We start from the raw sequence: 18879 nt of genomic DNA, 5'->3' as shown, positions 1-18879 counted from the left end.
TATGGAAACGGCGACGCGAAATGTGTCCTCAGCTGAGAATATTTTCTTTGTTTGACTTATTGCGTTAAATAAATATATAGATTACACCAGGAGATTGCTGTTTTGATTCGACATTTAAGCTCCGAGTTCTTCAGCTTTTTCCTACCCTTTAATACTTACATTTAATCGCTTTTCTTCTTTCTTTCTTTTTATTTTTTTTACAATTTACAGACACCCACATTCAATTTCAAGCATCTTTTGTTTAAATATAACGTTAGTAAGCACGAGATCAACTGTGGGGAAAGCTGTGGGTTTGCAATCCGTGTTCCTGCGAATCTATTGTTTTTATTTCTTAAACCAGTAAACAGAAAAGTGACTTCAATGTTTCTTTAGTTTTTGCTTACTACCTTACTCAATGGTCAGATGGACATTGCCTGGGTTTAGTGGCGAGGGGCGGGCGGAACTCTCACAAGTAATTTCAAAGCAAAATCTATTTGATAGCTCCTGAAAATAACGTGTCTCCGGTGGGTGGACAGTATGGCAGCACTGGAGCCCTACTCCAGTTTGATGGTAGACATATTTGACAGTGGGTTGATATATGAGCAATAATAACTTTCGCTGCCTTATCACTCGAGAGACATTACCAGCCGACACGCCCCCTTACTGCATATCAGTTACTGATTGGACGCTGCTGCTCTGCACTGATAACTGTGTATTTATTAGTATAAACACAGTGCACATGTGTGCAGAGATAAACAACGTCAAAAGTCTCTACAGCTGACTGACAGCTGATCCAGCTGTGATCAGAAAGAGACTGATTAACGTGACGCTTCAGAGGAAAGTGATATTTCTCTAAAACACATTTCCTCTTTTCCTCTCGTATGTTTTTTTCCTCCCATCCAACGGGGATGCACGGAGAGACGCAAGGGAATTGTGGACGCAATGTAAGATGCACACACAAACAGGGTGGTCTTCTTTCTTTGAAAAATAAATACAACTAGTCTTATAGGCTCTGAGAGCATGAACGCCTCTCTGAACAGCCCTTACACTTCCACCTCAGTCATTCCCACGATAATCAAAAGCTTTCTTACAATGCCTGTCTTTTACCAAACGAGAATTTTTGTTTTACAAATACTTCCGAGAGTTCCGTAAGCCCCTCACCCCTAATTGAGTATTGTAAAAACAATAAAGCATTGCAGTCGCTTTTCTGTTTACTGGTTTAAGAAAGAAAAACAATAAAGACCACTCACTGATCGTTTTCTGTTTATTCTTTCAGGTGGGTAAATGACACATAAGCACGTTTCCTTCCAAAAATCCCCCTAATATGATGGCTTATCGTTGTTTAGAAGTGTAAGCCTAAATAATACGATTAGAAGCACTGTATATAGAATGAAGAGAGCCCATAATACCTATTTAGAACCAATTATAAATGTATAAATTATAATATTATATTATACAACACCTTATGTTTATTGAGATCTGATAGGCCATTGATTTTGAATTGAATAGTCAGTGAATGTTTGTTATTAAGAGAGATATTGTTATGAGATATTGTGATTTTGATATTAGCATATTATTTGTGTGTATAAATATATATACACTGAGCCGCCACCAGAACTACCTCTGCCACTATTTCAGCCAGGCCCTGGTGCAAAGACGTCGATGCCAAATCAGAAGCACTGGATAAACGGCGAGGTGCTAAACTTAAAGCACGGGATATCGCACACAGCGTTGGTGATTTGGTTGATTACTGAAATTTCCAAAAAAAACTATAGAGACAAAGTGGAGTTTGACTATTAAGGCTCCAACACAAGAAAGGAAGTGTCTGCATCTCCCCAGATGAACTGAACACCTTTGTATGCACGTTTTGAAAGCTCTCCAGCTGTGGCGGTACAGAAGGCTCAGGATCCCCACTGCTTTTCACCAGAGCAGATGTGTGCAAATCTTTCAAACGGATTAATCCACCTGACCGTGCTCTCAAGCTGTGTGCAGTTCAATTGCCAGATGTGCTCCAGTCTGTAGTCCCCACATGTTTTAAACAGTTCACCATCGTTCCTCTCCCCAAAAAGACATAAAACACCCGTCCAGCTGCTCTCACCTCCATCATTATGAAGTGCTTTGAGCGGTTAGTCAAAACCTTCATCACCTCCTCCCTCCCTGACCTCACTGGACTCTCTGCAGTTTGAATACAGAGCAAACAGGTCCACAGACGACGGCATCGCCCTCACCCTCCACACTGCCCTCTCCCATCTGGATCAGAGTAGCACATGTGAAAAAACTGTTCATTGACTACAGTGCAGCATTCAATATCATTGTGCCCTCCAAGCTCGTCCATAAGCTCAGGGACTTCGGGCTCACCAGCGCTCTCTGTGACTGGATCCTAAACTTGAAAAAACTAAGGAGCTGATTGTGGATTACAAGAAGCAACTGAGAGAGGGACACGTCCCCATCCTCATCATCGGGACTACGGTGGAGAGAGTCAGCAGCCTCAGGTTCCTCAGGGTTCACATCAGTGAGGACCAGATCTGGACTCATCACACCTGTATCATCACCAAGACAGCGGCTCTGCTTCCTCCGCAGGCTGAGGAGGTTCAACATGGACTCCAGGATACCCTGAGAGAGTATCCTGACCGGCTGCATCACAGCCTGGTACGGTAGTTGCACCGCCTCAACCGTAAGACTCTACAGAGGGTGAAAGCTGCTCAGCACATCACCAGGATGGAGCTGCCATCCATGGAGGACCTCTGCACCAGGCGGTGCAGGAGGAAAGCACACAGGATCATTAAAACCCCCATGACCCGAGCAACAAACTGTTCCGTCTGCTGCCGTCTGGCACACAGCATCCGGGCCAAGACCAGCAGACTCAGGGACAGTTTTATTCCACAGGCCATAAGACTGTTGAACTGCTGTACTCTGTGAAGTGTCACTACTTACATATGTTTATAGTACACATCTGTTTAGTCCATATAGCCACATATTTATATATTATTGCAGTATACAGTATCTAAAGCCACTGTACAGTATTTAACATTTTAGTCTGTTTTATCTTGTTCTATTTTATATGTATATATTCTACTGATTCCTGCATTTTACTTGCACCTTTATGTCTCTTGCACTATTACTTATTTTATTACTTTATTTCATTCAGTCTGAGGTACACTGTAAATTGCATTGTTGGAGGAGCCTGGGACTTAAGACTTTCATTGAAAACAACTACCCTGTAGCTTTTGTGCATGTGCCTTTGAATCTTTGAAATGTGATTCTTTATCCTTAAGTCCAAGAGGACGTTTGTGCCACATTTGAAGGAATTCCCTGCAGGTGTTCCCGAGATATCGGGTTCACGAGAATGGGATGGACAGAAGAACGGATGGACAGACAACTCAAAAAGATAAAAAGACATTAGGAGTAGCCAACCTGTTCCAAAATGCTGGAAACCAGTGATGTCTTTCCACTCCCCACGTTGCCACAGACACCAAGCAGGTTGCCCTTCACGAGATAACACAGAGAGTATCGGTTTATATTTAAGCCAACCTAGTTCACCTCATTTATCCTTATCAGTGGTAAAACACACCTTAGGCAGTGTGAGGGAAATGTTTCTCAGGGTTGGCAAGGTTTCACTCTTCCCATTCTGGAACACTCCCTCCACTTTGTGTCCCTTCACCCCATTGGCTGAGCTGGGTGGGGGATCTGGCTCGCTGGCTGGTTTTGTCCAGGAAAGTGTAGCATTTTTCATCACTATGGCTGAGTCACTTCCTTTTCTCTGGATCAGGTAGGTTTCTGGATTCTGGATCATCAATATTTTCTGAAACAGCCACACATTGTATTTATGAGGTTGTTATTACACGTTAAAGGGACAGTTCACCCCAAAATCTAGATTGTTTTGGTGTGAGTTGTTGGAGATATCGGAAAGAGACATTGCTCTTGAGTTTTTCAAAAATATCGTTTGGGTGCTATGAGCATCACAAGCTGAGTGCCATCTAAACATTATGTATAAGTGTAAACAATTCAGAGGAGGCTGACATCTGTATAGCTGGTATCTCCAACACTCAGCAACTCACAACAAAACTATCTAGATTGATAAATTGCACTACAGGTAAAAATATACATTGTTTATGTTGAGATTAACTGTTATACTCTAAACAAGCTGTGAATTATGTTTCAAATTAATAAAGATAAAATAAAAAATTCATACAACTCCATCATGTTATTCTGGTGATTATGAGCTTTGGTGAGGGGAAACCATATACACATATCATTATATCTCACTGGAGCATAATATATTACAACCGTACAGCAAAATAACATGTAAAATCAGAGTAGCAATGAATACTACTACTACTAGTATTAATAACCGATGCCATTAGTGCTGAGCAGGACACAAAGAGAGGAGTTTACCCTAAGGCGACTTAGTGATACAGCAGCTTCAGCCAAGGCCTTCACAGACAGGGGCAGTAAAGCCAGGCAGAACCTCATGGAGTTGAAGATGGCGATGGTGGTAAAGGCCTGGTAATAACAAAGAATGATGCTCAAACACTACCCCACAGTATACAACACTGACATAGTCATACATTAGTTTTAAATGGGACACAATGCTCCAATGGCCAGCGCTTGTCTGTAGCTTGCTCTGGTTTAGGGCGAGCTCCATCAAACAAAGGAAAAAGGTGCGTTCATCATGAATAATTGGCAACCAAACTAGATAATCATCTGAAAACATGGTTATTTGATGTGTCAGAACCTTACATGCTGTGAATGGGCAGTGCTCTCTGTTCTGTACAACTTCTTACAGACTTCTCCATCTCTATTGGCCCGACATGTCAAACTATGATGCTCCACGTATCGCTATAGCGTCAGTTTTGCATGAGCGGGGCTGCCTCTAGTGGATTTAGTCATTAATATGGGGAGTAAATGGCGAAGTCTTGTCAGTATTATAAAGAGCGCCAAAGTTAATTCAGGGAGGAGGTCAGAGTGGATGGATGGGTAAAAAAAACACAGGACTTATACTTATATAAAACCTATCTAAGCAGTTGTGTTTGAATTCACAACGTTAACCACGTGTTGAAGTCTAACTGACAACCCTGCACGTTGAAAAAGGAAGGTGAAGGTAATAACATGATCCTGATCAAGCGTCAGCATTTGACCAGTTGGGAGGGAGAACTTGTTATCTTGTATGTCCTATTACCAACACACCTCTATCAACCATGTAAATAACACTGTGGGCATGTTGGAAGAGGTTGTTGTGCTGCAGTGCTGCCGTACTCACATCAGGCGTGTTGAGCTCTAAGTGCAGCGAAGTGTGTACAATGAAGGTGAGAACGGTGGCAAGGGTGGGGATGATGCTGGTGATGTTGGTATTGGCATTCTGGACGTAACCGACCCTCAGCAGTTGTTTCTTCTCATTTTTCCGGAGGTCTATAAAAGAGACAACAGCAAATATTTGGACTTTAAATGGCCACAAGAGCCGTGTGAAGTCCATTCCAAAAGATCAGATGTATAAAACTGTGTGCACATAAATGACACATTCAATATTTCCTGTATTAATCATAATCAACTGGATAATGTGGACACATGGAAGAGCCCCATATCTCACCCACTACAATCCCACAACTGACCATAAATGGTCAAATGAAATGCATTATGAATATTGATATAGGTGCTTGTGTGCTTATATGCCTTTATGTATTTTATGTTTTTCCCCCCTCTGTGAAGCACTTTGAGCTGCATGTTATTATGAAAGGTGCTTTATAAATTAAATGTATTATTATCATTATTATTTCAAAAGAATGTTTATTATTGTGAGAAAAGTGGAAGTCAACTAAATGTATATATTTGTGACCATGGTCTAACAAGCAAGCAAAAGTCAGAGGCTGAGGGCTGCAGACAGCTCAGTAGGACAGTAGCTGAAATGTAAATAAAGTGGTAAGATATGAAGCTAAATGTCAACAAACACATGCTGCACGTGCACACCCACATAGAGCAAGGACTGTTGGAGGCAAGGGCAGTCAGAGCGTCTATGTAGGCAGACCACACTGTGTATGGTGCGGTGCTAGGTGGAGAGAATGTGGCAGCTGCAGGCTCGTCTCCAGCCTCTGGCAGCATAGCTATTTGCTTTTTCATCAAAAACGGATAAAAAAACGTATTAAAACGTAATGTTCTGAATAAACTACTTCAGCATCCGCAATTTACACCATCTCCAGATTCCTGTAAGGGTGGCCAACAATTTCCCTTCAACTTTGCTTTTAGAAATCCCTACTTTTGGACAATGAAACATGGAAAGTAGCACGCACATCTTTCCCGATTGGTTTGTGTTCACACAAAGAGAAGGGTTTAAATCAGACCTGGGCATTGTACGGCCCGCGGGCCACATCTGGCCCTTTGGCCGGCCACATCCGGCCCGCGTGAGGACAATCATAAATTATAACATATATGAAAAAGTATATATATATTTTTTAACAGCACCCTTTTCAAAATAAAAGCAACACCATTGTATTGCGTGCATGGTGTAAATAACTTTCTAACTGTGTTGCTATTATTTTGAAAAGGGTGCTGTTTTTCTTTATCTACGTTTGCGCGCCGCGCGCGTGAACAGCTACAAGTGATGCTGACCGGCGAGCCCTCAAAATGTCCGCTCACACCAAAATAAGAAAGATTGATACAGAATGCCGCGTTTTCAAGAAGACAATGGACTGCTAAGTATTTATTTATAGAAGTCAAAGGTAAAGCGTGTGCTTAGTTTGTGGTGCGCAGGTCGCTGTGTTCAAGGATTACAATTTGAGTCGCCGTTCAAGAACTTGTCTGATGAAGAGCGGGAAAAGGAGTCGGTGCTTTGCTAGCTGCAAAACCAACAAGGACTTTTTACAAAACATTGCACATCCAGAGATGCAGCTGTCAACACAAGTTATGTCTAATCCCACAAAATCACTAGAATAAGTTTATCAAGGAGTGTTTGGTGGATTCTGCAGCACTCATATGTCCGGAGAAAAAGGAGGCATTTGAGAAGCCATGCAGTCAATGAGAGGGACAACAGGGAGGGATGTGTTCACGGAGGTAAATGCATGTGTGGACAAGTTGGGACTGAAATGGGGCAAGTTGGCAGGCGTGACGGATGGTTGTCCAAATCTGACGGGGAACAATGTTGGACTTTAGAAGAGAATGCAGTATGAAGTGACAGAAATGAACCCTGAACAGAAATGGGTATTGTTGCATTGTGTTATACATCAGGAAGTGTTGTGCAAGTCAGTTCTACAAATTACCCATGTTGTTGATGTTGTAACTAAAATAGTTAACTTCATCAGGGCAAGAGCATTGAATCAGACAGTTTGTTGCACTTTTGGAGGAAAATGAAGCTGAACATCGAGACAGGCTACCTCACAGCTGTCAGGTGGCTCAGCCTGGACAAAGAGTGTCTGAGAGAAGAGAGTCAAGACTTCTGTGTGAAGAAAGGAAAAGACGTCCCACAGCTTTCAGATGCAGACTGGATGGCAGACCTTGGTTTTGCTGTAGATGTGACTGCACTAATGAATTAACTAAATGTCAAACTGCAATGCAAGGGCCTTTTTGTGCATGAAATGTACAGCGCACTGATGATCAGCTGTCAGCTGTCCTGCGCATATCCACCTCAGACATTCAACCAGATTTCAGTGCTCTTGTTCAAGCCCAAGACAGACTGGATTGAAGTAAAGTGAACTGAAAAACATCAAAAGCACTTATTGCTTTTTGTATAAAGTTGATTCATTGCTTATCTTTACATACTGTAAAAAACCTTTTCAGTATTGGTTTGTGAAGATTAACATGTTAAAAATGAAATACTGATGTAATGATTGTTTTTACTGTTTATTACTTCTCTAGGAGTATTTTCCTATTTGACCCACTCCACAATTTCATATATTTATTGGAAGAGTATATATTTATTCTTTTAATTACCAGTAGCAGCTAATCAACATATATAATGTACTGCTTTTTACAATGGGAGAAAATTAATATTGAGCAGAATTAAGTTCAATTTATTGTTGATTCGGCCCTCCAACACAGCTCGGGTTTCTCATGTGGCCCCTTGTAAAAATTAATTGCCCCCCCCTGGTCTAAATGATGTCTTTGACATTTGGTATAAAAGAAAGATTAAAAAACAAGCCTGACTGACTGGAAGACAACGTCAATAAGCATACCTATGATCTTCTCCTCAAAGGATTCTTCCCAGGCGTACATCTTGATTAGTTTGATGCTGTTGAGAATCTCATTCATTGTGTGAACACGGCAGTCTGTTATCAATACGGTTTTCCATCTGAATATGTTAATGAGCTTGGCCAAGCCAAACTGGAGGCAGAGAAAAACAATATCGATATTAGTGATGATGGGAAACAAGCTGCAGAAGAAAATATATAGTACATTTATGGTTGTACTGAATTAGTAAAGGAAAATACCTTCCATGCTACATGGAAAGCTTTATATAAATGCCTAATGCCTTTAAATAGCACTCACTGTTAATTCAGTATCCGTCAGGATGACAGTGAGCACAGTTTAGTTGGAAATGAATTAGGATCATAGTTTAAAAAAAAAACAACAACCCAAAATCCAATATACTAAATCTGTGATGATTTAGACCAGTCCACACACCACACATTAGTCGTGGTCTATATTGGGACATTAGGAATAATTCAATGTATTTCTTGCTGACCATATTTGTAATATCCTTTGATAATTGCAATCCCCCTTTTATAGCTCTAATTGTGATGCGCCACTACTAAAATCTGGATGTATTTATATTACACTGCTTATGAAAATATGTCCATTCATGAATTATATTTACAGTCTCTAAGTACAGACCTGTATGGGCAAGAAGATGACGTAGGTGCAGACTCCAGTCAGTGCGGTGTAGCCCAGAACATAACAGGCAGCGATAACACACATAATAAAGAGCACCGGGGTGGACAATATGAAGCTCCCAAACAATACTGCCTCAAATAACCTGTGGCCATCGCTGGTTAAAACACTGATCATCTGTAGGGGAGAGAAGGGATGTAATACACATGTAATAGTGAATTCCTCAAGATATCTATCACAAACAAGGTTAAGCAGAAAACTAAAAAATAATGCAATAATATCAAATAAAATGTTAGATAACAAAAGGCATTATTCAAGAAGCACATTATGTAACACCAATTACATGCGCACGAAGGATGCTTTGGTCCTATGATTTTATGCAGAACAACTCCTGAAAACCTTCAATATAATAATTAACTGCAGTTTCATTCCACTCTATATTCTGAAGGTTTCCACAGAGGGGTTTGTTCACATATATTTCACAGCTTGATTTATATCACAGGTTGCTTTATGGCTGTATTTTCTGATTTATGGAGTGATACAAAGAGATATTTAAACTTTCCTCTGTAAAAACCTTTGACTCTAATAGGGCAACAAAATGAAACAAGAATTTTGAACCTGAATTTATTTATTGTTGGGATCTAACTGGTTCATTAAATATTACACAATATATTATTCATATTATTTAAGTTATTTTTCATAATAGAGGAAGAACATGAAGTAATTGGTAAACGGTAAGAATAGTTTTGGTCTCTATTTGAATAACCAACATGATCATAAAGTCTTCTAACACACTTAATACAGATATAGAGAGAAAACTAAAATATTAAAAAATAACTACATCACCCCCATTATTTACACTACTTCCTACTGCCCACCAAGAGTAGGAACATATCACAAATGATGGGTGAAGCAATTCTGGTGATCCTCTCCTAGAGAAATGTTGGCACCTCACATTAAATAAGCATGCGCCCTTATGTATGTAGCCCAGTCTTTACCTCTCCCATTGTAATGCCGCTCTGCACCCGCAGAGAGATGATTTTCTGAAAGGCCACTGAAGAGTAGGCGCCCTTCAGTCTGACTGCAGTGCGCAAGTTCACCGCCCACAGCAAGGATATTAGGAAGGCTTTGAAGAACTCTGAGACGAACAAAGCGACGCACAGACCAACTCCATGGAGTAGTGTGGAATTCTCTGGGGCCTGAGTGTAGTTTAGGATCCCATAGACCAGAACAGCCTGAGAGGACAGAGAGGTTTGTAACACTTGAAAAGAGCATTGAACAACCATTTTATCATTCACAACATTACTGAAGGTATTTCACTGACTATGGATAAGTACCTCATACCGCCCCACTTTAAACATCCGAAATATCCCTTTAAGATGCATTTCTTGGCCTGCTCTGTTTCTGTAAATTGTAAATCCCCATCACATCCCATCAGCACTGAGGCATGCACAGCAAACAGCTCGTATTTTGTTGAAAGTAACAAAGTACCATCACTCAAGTACTATACTTAAGTGCAATTTGAGGTACTTGTACTTGTTGAGCTTTATGTTATACAGTACTCTGCTACTTTCAGAGGAAATTGTACTTTTTACTCTGATACATGTATCTGGCAGCTGTAGTAACTAATTACTTTTCAGTTTCAGATTTTATATAAAAAACATACGATAAGCTCATAAAATATAAAACATTATTTTAAAGATTAAACCAGTGGATTTCTATTGTTTGGGTCATGGCGAGCAGTGACGAGCTGGGGCCCCTTCTCATGTTTAATATGTCTATGAGTTGTGAGCATTTTCTAAACAATTATTTTAGGCTCAAAAAGATAAAATGATATTGACAATATTTTACAGAAAAGCAAAAGTCCAAGATGTGAATAAAGATGTGTGTAGAATGTTTATTCTTCTTTCCTATCCTATTAATCATCTCACGCCCCCTTACATTCATCTTGTGATCCTTTGGAAGGGGCCAGACCCTTAGGTTGGAAACCGATGGACTAAACCAGCGAACAGCATAAAGAAGCCATTGTAAAACTAGCTCCACCTCGACCAGCCACAACAGTAAAATGCTACTTCCACATTAATACAACAATATTAACAATCTAATAATGTCACATTATATCAGTCACAGGGATCTTTTTTTCTGTATAATACATATAGTACTTTTTATACTTTATGTACATTTATTTAGCCAGTGGTGGAAGAAGTATTCAGATATTTCACTTAAGAAAAAGTAGCAATACCACAGTGTATAAATACTGTGTTACAAATGAAGGTCCTGCATCTAAAATGTTACTTAAGTAAAAGTATTAGCATCAAAATATACTTTAAGTACTCATTATGCAGAATATAATTTAAAAAAAGTTAAATTATTGAATTAAAATGGTTGATGCATTCATGTGTTCATCACTTTATGTTTCATGTTTCAATAAAAAATAAAAATAATAATAATAATAATCATAAGTCATCATTATTTATTAGTTGATCCTATTTTGTATTGATTACCAAAATCTGTAAAGTTACTAAAGCTTTAAAATATATGTAGTGGAATAAAAAGATATACAATATATGCCTCTGCAATGTAGTGGAATAGAAGTATAAAGAAGATTAAAATAGAAACACTCCAGTGAAGTACAAGTACCTCAAGATTATACTTAAGTACAGTACTTGAGTAAATGTACTTAAGTTCATTCCACCACTGCACCACTGCTGATAATACTAGTACTATTACTATGTAAGGTTTTGAATGCACAACTTTTACTTCTATAGGAGTATTTTTTACAATGTTAAACTGGTATTTTAACTTAAGAAAAAGATCTAAATACTTCCACATTTACAATGAATGTGATGTTAGGACTAACTCCAGAGAAGGCCACTGGATCCGGCAGATAAAGGAAGCACAGGCACTGTTGATATTCAATTTGAAATAAAATTACCGGTCCCACAAATGCTGCCATCATGGAAAGGACGCCAACAAAGACGGACAGAATCAACCTGGTTTTTTGAAAGCGAAGGATCACTCGAACCACAGAGGCTTTCTTCAGGCCCACATTGGCCACTTCTTCCTCCCAGAGTCTTTGGAGCCTGTGCACAATGCACACGATCAGCCTTGTTAATTTATAACTTAAATACACAGTAACACTCGTGAAAAACATACTGCACACATTCCCTGTTCTTTCAAGCACTGGTCAATTTTGAGAGTTTGAGCTAATTTCCCTCCATACTATGTTTTCTTACAAACTAGAGGAAAGAAAACATTCAAAATTCACATGAAGGTGTTCATTTTACTGACTTTGTCTATTTCCGTCTGTAGATTTCTCCTAAATTCTCCAAAAGTTAGCGTTAGATAATGCCTTATTTGCATATTTAAACATAACATTTATGAATACTTTTAATCCAAAAAGAATTGTCTTAATGTCACTGATCAAATGGGGAAGTTTGATGTTGATCTGATATCTAATTAAAATGTTTACCCTATTCACCTGAAGTGTCTCCCTTCCCCCCCAACCCCACCACTTGAATCAGCAAGAAGAGAGTCAAACCTTTCTCCGCTGATGTCGGCTACATCCAAAGGAGACAGGTTGAGCGAGCTCATGTCCAGTTTATTCCTGAACAAGGCCCACATCATGGGGGTCATCCAGGCAAAGGTTGTAAAGGACAAGAAACCGGCATTGTCCAGAGGGTGGGACCTGGACATGGGAACATCACGCAATATGCAATGGGTAAAAATATGTGGTAGCACACAGCCAATAGAACTGTAGGACTGTAAAAATGTTAGCTTAACCCTTTATGCATGAATTATTAGATCATAAAGTCTTTTTTCTTTTTTTATCTTTCGTTTTACTTTTAAAGAAGTGAAAAATCATGGCAATAACTTTTTCAACTGAATAACACGTTAAAAATACTTTTTATCCAGATTGTAATAAGCATACGCTGCTTTATCGTCTATTTTGCTCTAAATGTGACCAGAATTGACTAAATAAACATCCTGCTGTGATGAAGAAGACTTGAAACTAGTGATTGAGACATAAACTCATCAAGGAAATGTTTACTGAGGTTACAAATCAAGTGAGGAGTAGAGTCATTTTCTAATAGACTTCTATAGAATTGGACCCCCTGCTGGACATTAGAAGGAATGCAGGTTTAAGGAGACCAGGAGGTTGCGGAGTGGTCCACTGTAGTGGACGCCATGCATTGAAGGTTTAGAAATATTTATGAAATGATATATAAGAGCATCAAAACAGACAAATTATGTAATCAATAACACTGACTGGGAGGAGGACCAGCGGAAGGGTTTGAGGGTCTGTACGCTCTGGTTGTATTTTCCGAACAGGGAGTGTGCTCTTTCTCTGTTGTCGGAACTGGCAGGTCCTGTACTGGAGGCCGCGGATCCATTTCTCTTTCGGAAACTGTCTTCTATCTTTAAGTCATGAATACATAAGACAGAGGGAAAGAATGAGACAGAAAGGCAGAGTTGAACAAAGTTGAAACAGAGATGCTGGGGGGAGAGAGAGAGATCATTTTGCCAATATTGCAGCTAAAGAGTTAAAAAAAAATATCAAACAAATCTGCAAAGAAAACACAGGATGCAGGAGAAACAATAGCAGAGGAAAATATCTCACACAAGGGAAAGCAACATGTGAAGAGGCCAGGAGGGCTCTGGTAGGAAGCTACTGTTTGTTCTATACTTACAAAAGAGACTCCTCGAGTACCGTTCCTCTCCAAAGAATAGTCTTTCGTCATTTTGTCCTGTACCGAGGGCAGAAAGCATGCAAAATCACCAGCCAACAAGAGACTTGAAGTAGAAACATTGCTTGAAGCCTAATTTCCCCAGATACTTTTAACAGCATCGACATTGAGGCATCACCAGGCTCGGGCACAGCTTCATCCCGCAGGCCATGAGACGTTTGAACTCTTGAGTTCGTCACTATTGTCACGTTACCTTTATAAGGCACTTAAAGCAGACGAGCGGGTTAAGAACCTTTGTGTTTTAAATTACCTAAATAACCTCCGACCTAAGTTATATCAGTCATGCAAAAACAAAATCAGCATTTTATCACATTTGAAACAAAGTCCAAGTCAGAACAGTTATGACTTAAAATAGAAATGTATTAATGCTTTTATCTCCAGCAAACTGGATTACTGCAATGGCCTTGTGACAGGAGGCCTTCTTGAACAAGACATCAGGCACCTGCAACTTGTTCAAAATTCAGCCGCAGGAGTTCTAACAGGACAGCCCACATCACTTAAATCTCCACACGGTTTGCCAGCAAGCAACAGAATTAATTTGAAAGTCATTGTATTATTATTATAATCACTTTAAATATTTTTATATATCTATTTTTATGCTCTTTAATTTTATTTCTATATAGATATATCTCTTATATTATTATATTATTTTGCTCTTCTTTTTGCATTAATTTTGCCTTCTCCCTGCGTCCTCATGTGGGGACATTACATTCTGGGTTTGCTTTTAATTCATTCTGCTTGTCCTCTTTCAAAGACACTTTGTTGTGTTTTTAAACAGTTTACTTATTTATTATATTTTTTTACTGTTTTAATGATTTATTATATCTTGCTTTTCTTCACTTCCTGTTGTTGCACTAATAAAGGATTATGTTGTTTTATTTGTTCCAACTTTGTATTGTTGGAGGGAGCTTGACATCTAAGATTTTCAAGACTGCTTCTCTGTGAATGTTACACTTACACACGTGAACTGAAGCATGCCTTTCATGCCTTTAATGAAAATGCAATACAATGAGTCAATGAATTACAGGAGCCCGCTCCTATCTGTCTGGCATCCATTATACTGTGTCAAAGTTCCTACAGTCAAATGTGACTCTCGTTATCGTACAGTGAAACACATGAAGAGCTGAAAAAGCAATACAACTGAATGTATGGAGTGTTTCTTATCAGGTATAACACGTGTTTTAGTTGTATGGCAGACATAACACCAGACATTACAGGGAACAGGGAACAGGAACAGGGACGTTTAATGGGAGGGCATTATTTTCCATAAATTTGTGATTTGTGATTTGTCAATACAATATATGTTGAACTGATTACACCAGTGTTAACTCTGGACCAACCTTTGATTTCTATTGTGAAGTTGAAGAGCTTTGCTAAAGCAACACGCTGCCTGTTAATTGCAGCTTGTTACAGGCAGTATTGTGCTCCTGACACAGAAACAGGAAACTGTTTAAATCTGCACACATTTAGATGCTAAACTTCCAGTTTATTTTACAAATGACTGGTTCTGCATGTACAAAACATTACTTTATTGCAAACCCTTGATACAACATAACAAACATTTGTAAAGAAGACTTTCTACAACCTAAAAGCATGAAAGATCATTCAGAAGTATAGAGTAGTCAGTAACCTATCAAGATTTTGTGACAGGCTATTCCAAACTTTTAAACAGTAGTGTATGTAAAACAAAGTGATGAAAATAATCTCAACTAAAATTAAACTGAACATTAGGTGCTAGATCTGAAATACAGTGACACAACCAAAACCCAAATGTATATAACTGACCTAAAAAACTAACTAAACAACCAAAACTAATCCAAATGAAATACAACTGAAGTATTAAAATGAAACATTACCTGTGTGGAGGACGAGAAAGACTCACCACAGCTTGTTAATACTGGAGCAACATGTTACCCTGCCTTACATAAGTTGCTTTATATAGAGATCAAAGGTTGGCCTGTTCAGAGGCAAATGTCCCTCCTTACCCTGAGAGGACAATGTCAATAAGATGAAACTAAATGATAAAAATCAGGCGGGGTGACAACGTTTGTTTGAACCCAAAAAAATTAAACAAATAAAAGTGTACAAGAATTCCATTTTTGGGAAACCTCTGCCAAGTCTTCGTCAGGGCTAAAGGATAGTCAAAGGAGACTTTCAAATTTTTATTTTTCACTTTAGAAAATCAACAATGGTGTTTGTTGGTTTTTGAAGAACAAATTTGTCACGGAGAGTGTATGAACCCAAATGCAACACACAGTGAAAACAGGAATTGTAGATACACAGGTAATAGCAATTTAAATGTCTACTATTTTAATTATATAAGTTTCCTATGTTAAACAAGCCAACTGCCATTTGATGCTAACATAGGAGTGCCGGTCAAATCAAACCAGGGCCAACTGCCATTTCATGTTAATACAAGACAGACGCATCCTGATTAGACTGATACTGAACTAACAAAAAACAGGACACAGCCAAATGTTTCAAATCCTGATCAAAACAAAAGACAGGACACACCCAAATCCTGATCAAACTGTTTAACATACTGAGACAGAATATTGAGTGTATCACCCAATATTCTGTTTACATAACTATTACCTTACAAGCATCAAAGGGCAGTTTGGCTCGGCCCCTTGTGTTTTTTCATCACCTCGTCTCCAAACCAAATTGTATAAAATGCCTATGTGTCTTCTTCCAACCTGTGCCCTTCCATAGATTATGCTGTATTCTGTGAAACTGGTGCCATTTGTGGCCACAAATAAATGCACAAAGACAACTCTGTCTCTATCACCATTTATTTGATTTTATATACATCTCTCCAGAGTAAAGCAGAAAAAATTCCACAACAACTGTCATCCTCAGATGCCTCGGACAAAGAAGATGAGCAAGCCAGTTGAGTGGGGGCCCCTATGGGTGGGGTGGTCTTAGCTGGCTGGTCAGGCTGACGACAGTGAAACTCCCTGATCAACATCCAGGACGTGTCGCGCAGGAACCCAGCTCCTTTCCTCAGGACCATAGCCTTCCCAGTCCACCAGGTATTGCAGACCCCTACCCTGGCGGCGGGAACGAAGGAGGCGGCGAAAGGTGTATGCAGGACCTCCATCGATGAAGCGAGGCGGCGGGGGAGGCGGAGCAGCCGGGACCAGTGGGCTCTCCTGCACAGGTTTAACCCTTGAAACGTGAAAGGTTGATTGTATCCGCATGGACCGGGGCAACTTAAGCTTGACTGCCGCGGGGTTGACCACTTCCTGGATCTCAAACGGACCAATGAACCGACTTCTTGGACTCCACTCGTATCGGGATATCCAGAGTGGACAGCCACACTTTCTGGCCCACTAGGTATGTGGGGGAGATGGTGCGGCGGCGGTTGGCAGCCTTGACGTACCGGTCCGTCGAGTGGAGGAGAGTAGCTCTGGCCTGGGTCCAGGTTCATTGGCAGTGGTTAATGAAATCCTGGACGGAAGGACAGGAGACCTCCTTCTCCAATGCGGGGAACAGTGGAGGTTGGAACCCATAGGCACACTAAAATAGGGACAGTCCAATGGCTGAGCTGACCAGGGTATTGTGGGCATATTCTACCCACAGGAGCTGCTGAGACCAGGCCGAGGGATGTTTGGAAATCATGCACCGAAGTGCCGTCTCCATCTCCTGATTCTTCCGTTCTGTCTGCCCATTGGATTGTGGGTGGAATCTGGATGACAGGCTGACAGGTGGCCCCCAGGAGTGAACAAAACTCCCTCCAGAATATGGACGTGAACTGGGGTCCTTGGTCGGAGACCACATCGGTAGGGAGTCCATGGAGCTGAAAGACATGCAGCAGAACCAGTTCCGCAGTCTCCTTGGCCGACGGGAGATTGGGCAGCGGCACGAAGTGGGCCATCTTGCTGAACTGGTCCACTATCGTCAGGATGGTGGTATGACCGTTGGACATAGGCAGGCCGGTTACAAAATCTAGGGAGATGTGGGAACAGGGACGATGGGGCACTGGTAGGGGTAGCAGAAGACAAGCAGGAGCTTGGTGAGACGGCTTGTGCTGATTACAAATGGGACACGCATTGACAAACCCACGAGTGTCCTCCTCCAGGGTGGCCCACCAGAATCTCCGCAGAAGGACCTCCTTAGTCCGTTGGATCCCAGGGTGGCAGGTGAGCCGGGAACTGTGGGCCCATTGAATGACGTCAGACCTAAGGTCCAGGGGAACAAATAGGCGGTCCGCTGGGCAGGAACTATGACCGGGCTGATTCTTCAAGGCGGCTTTGACCCTCTCCTCCACCTCCCAAGTGAGAGAGGTCATCAAGTGGGGTACTGGAAAGATGGGGTCCGGCTCAGTGACGGAGTCCTCCCCTCCCACAAACAGATGAGACAGGGCGTCTGGTTTAACGTTGCGGGAACCAGGCCGGTAGGACAGAGAAAAATTGAACCTGGTGAAGAATAGGGACCACCTGGCCTGCCGGGAGTTCAGTCTCTTGGCCGATTGGATGTACACCAAATTCTTGTGGTCAGTCCAATTTAAGCGCCTCAACACTTTATAACCGCAAATTTGTGGGTTGTTGTCGTAATATGCGTTGTTTCTGTTGAGTTGTTGGTATTGCGTTTGTATTGGATCATTATGCAGCCAGCCAACTAGTGAAACAATTTATATGCACGCCAGCATCATATGTTCCAAAAGCAAGTAAAGAAAACAAATCTACATCCCACATATTCATTCCCTGCCCCAGCTCGTAGAGCAGGCATCCCTCATTCAAAGTGCTTGCCGCAGCGGCCTGGGGTTCGAATCCAACCCCTGGCTATTTGCTGTATGCCATTCCCCTTCTCTCTATCCAATCTTAGACTGTATTATCATTTAAGGCATAAAAAGCCCACATTTTTTTCCTAGCACTCTCTTCTCAATAACACATACACACAATCATCAATCTTTATTTTTAAATAGAACATGATATTCAGTCTTAGATAATAATAATAATAATAATAATAATAATAATAATAATAATAATAATAATAATAATAATAATAATAATAATAATAATTTTATTTATAAGCGCACTTTTCATTTGCATAAGCAAAACTCAAAGTGCTACAGAGTAAAAACGATGAGCAAAATATACATTTAAAAAATAAAATAAAAACATTTGATAGGCAGACAAGACAACACTTTAAAATGGTTAAAGTCTAACAAAATGCTCTGTTAAAAAGATGCATTTTTAGGCCTGTTTTAAAAGCATCCACAGTCTGTGGTGTCCTCAGATGTTCAGGGAGAGCATTCCACAGTCTGGGAGCGGCAGAGCAGAAGGCGCGATCTCCCATGGTTTTGAGCTTGGTTAGCCTTTATAGAACGTAG

At 40.4% G+C, this 18879-nt stretch overlaps 1 protein-coding gene across 1 annotated transcript in view; it reads right to left on the bottom strand.

The window, feature by feature from the left end:
- The window catches only part of abcc12 (ATP-binding cassette, sub-family C (CFTR/MRP), member 12), a 41314-nt gene extending 25792 nt beyond the window's left edge, over window positions 1-15522 (bottom strand). Inside the window, exons 1-12 of the mRNA XM_029426735.1 lie at window positions 15401-15522; window positions 13488-13544; window positions 13067-13215; window positions 12338-12484; window positions 11732-11879; window positions 9795-10031; window positions 8800-8973; window positions 8142-8289; window positions 5240-5388; window positions 4375-4482; window positions 3551-3781; window positions 3394-3465 (exon numbers count right to left, since the gene is read on the bottom strand). Coding sequence (XP_029282595.1) covers window positions 3394-3465; window positions 3551-3781; window positions 4375-4482; window positions 5240-5388; window positions 8142-8289; window positions 8800-8973; window positions 9795-10031; window positions 11732-11879; window positions 12338-12484; window positions 13067-13215; window positions 13488-13538 — 1614 coding nt within the window. The 5' untranslated portion in view covers window positions 13539-13544; window positions 15401-15522. The remainder of the gene's footprint in view (window positions 1-3393; window positions 3466-3550; window positions 3782-4374; window positions 4483-5239; window positions 5389-8141; window positions 8290-8799; window positions 8974-9794; window positions 10032-11731; window positions 11880-12337; window positions 12485-13066; window positions 13216-13487; window positions 13545-15400) is intronic.
- Window positions 15523-18879: the final 3357 nt, after the last annotated feature.

This window comes from Cottoperca gobio, chromosome 3, assembly GCF_900634415.1.
Source record: "Cottoperca gobio chromosome 3, fCotGob3.1, whole genome shotgun sequence".
Lineage (NCBI taxonomy): Eukaryota > Metazoa > Chordata > Actinopteri > Perciformes > Bovichtidae > Cottoperca > Cottoperca gobio.
The sequence above is the reverse complement of the archived record's forward strand: the minus strand, read 5'-3'. Positions and strand labels throughout refer to the sequence as shown.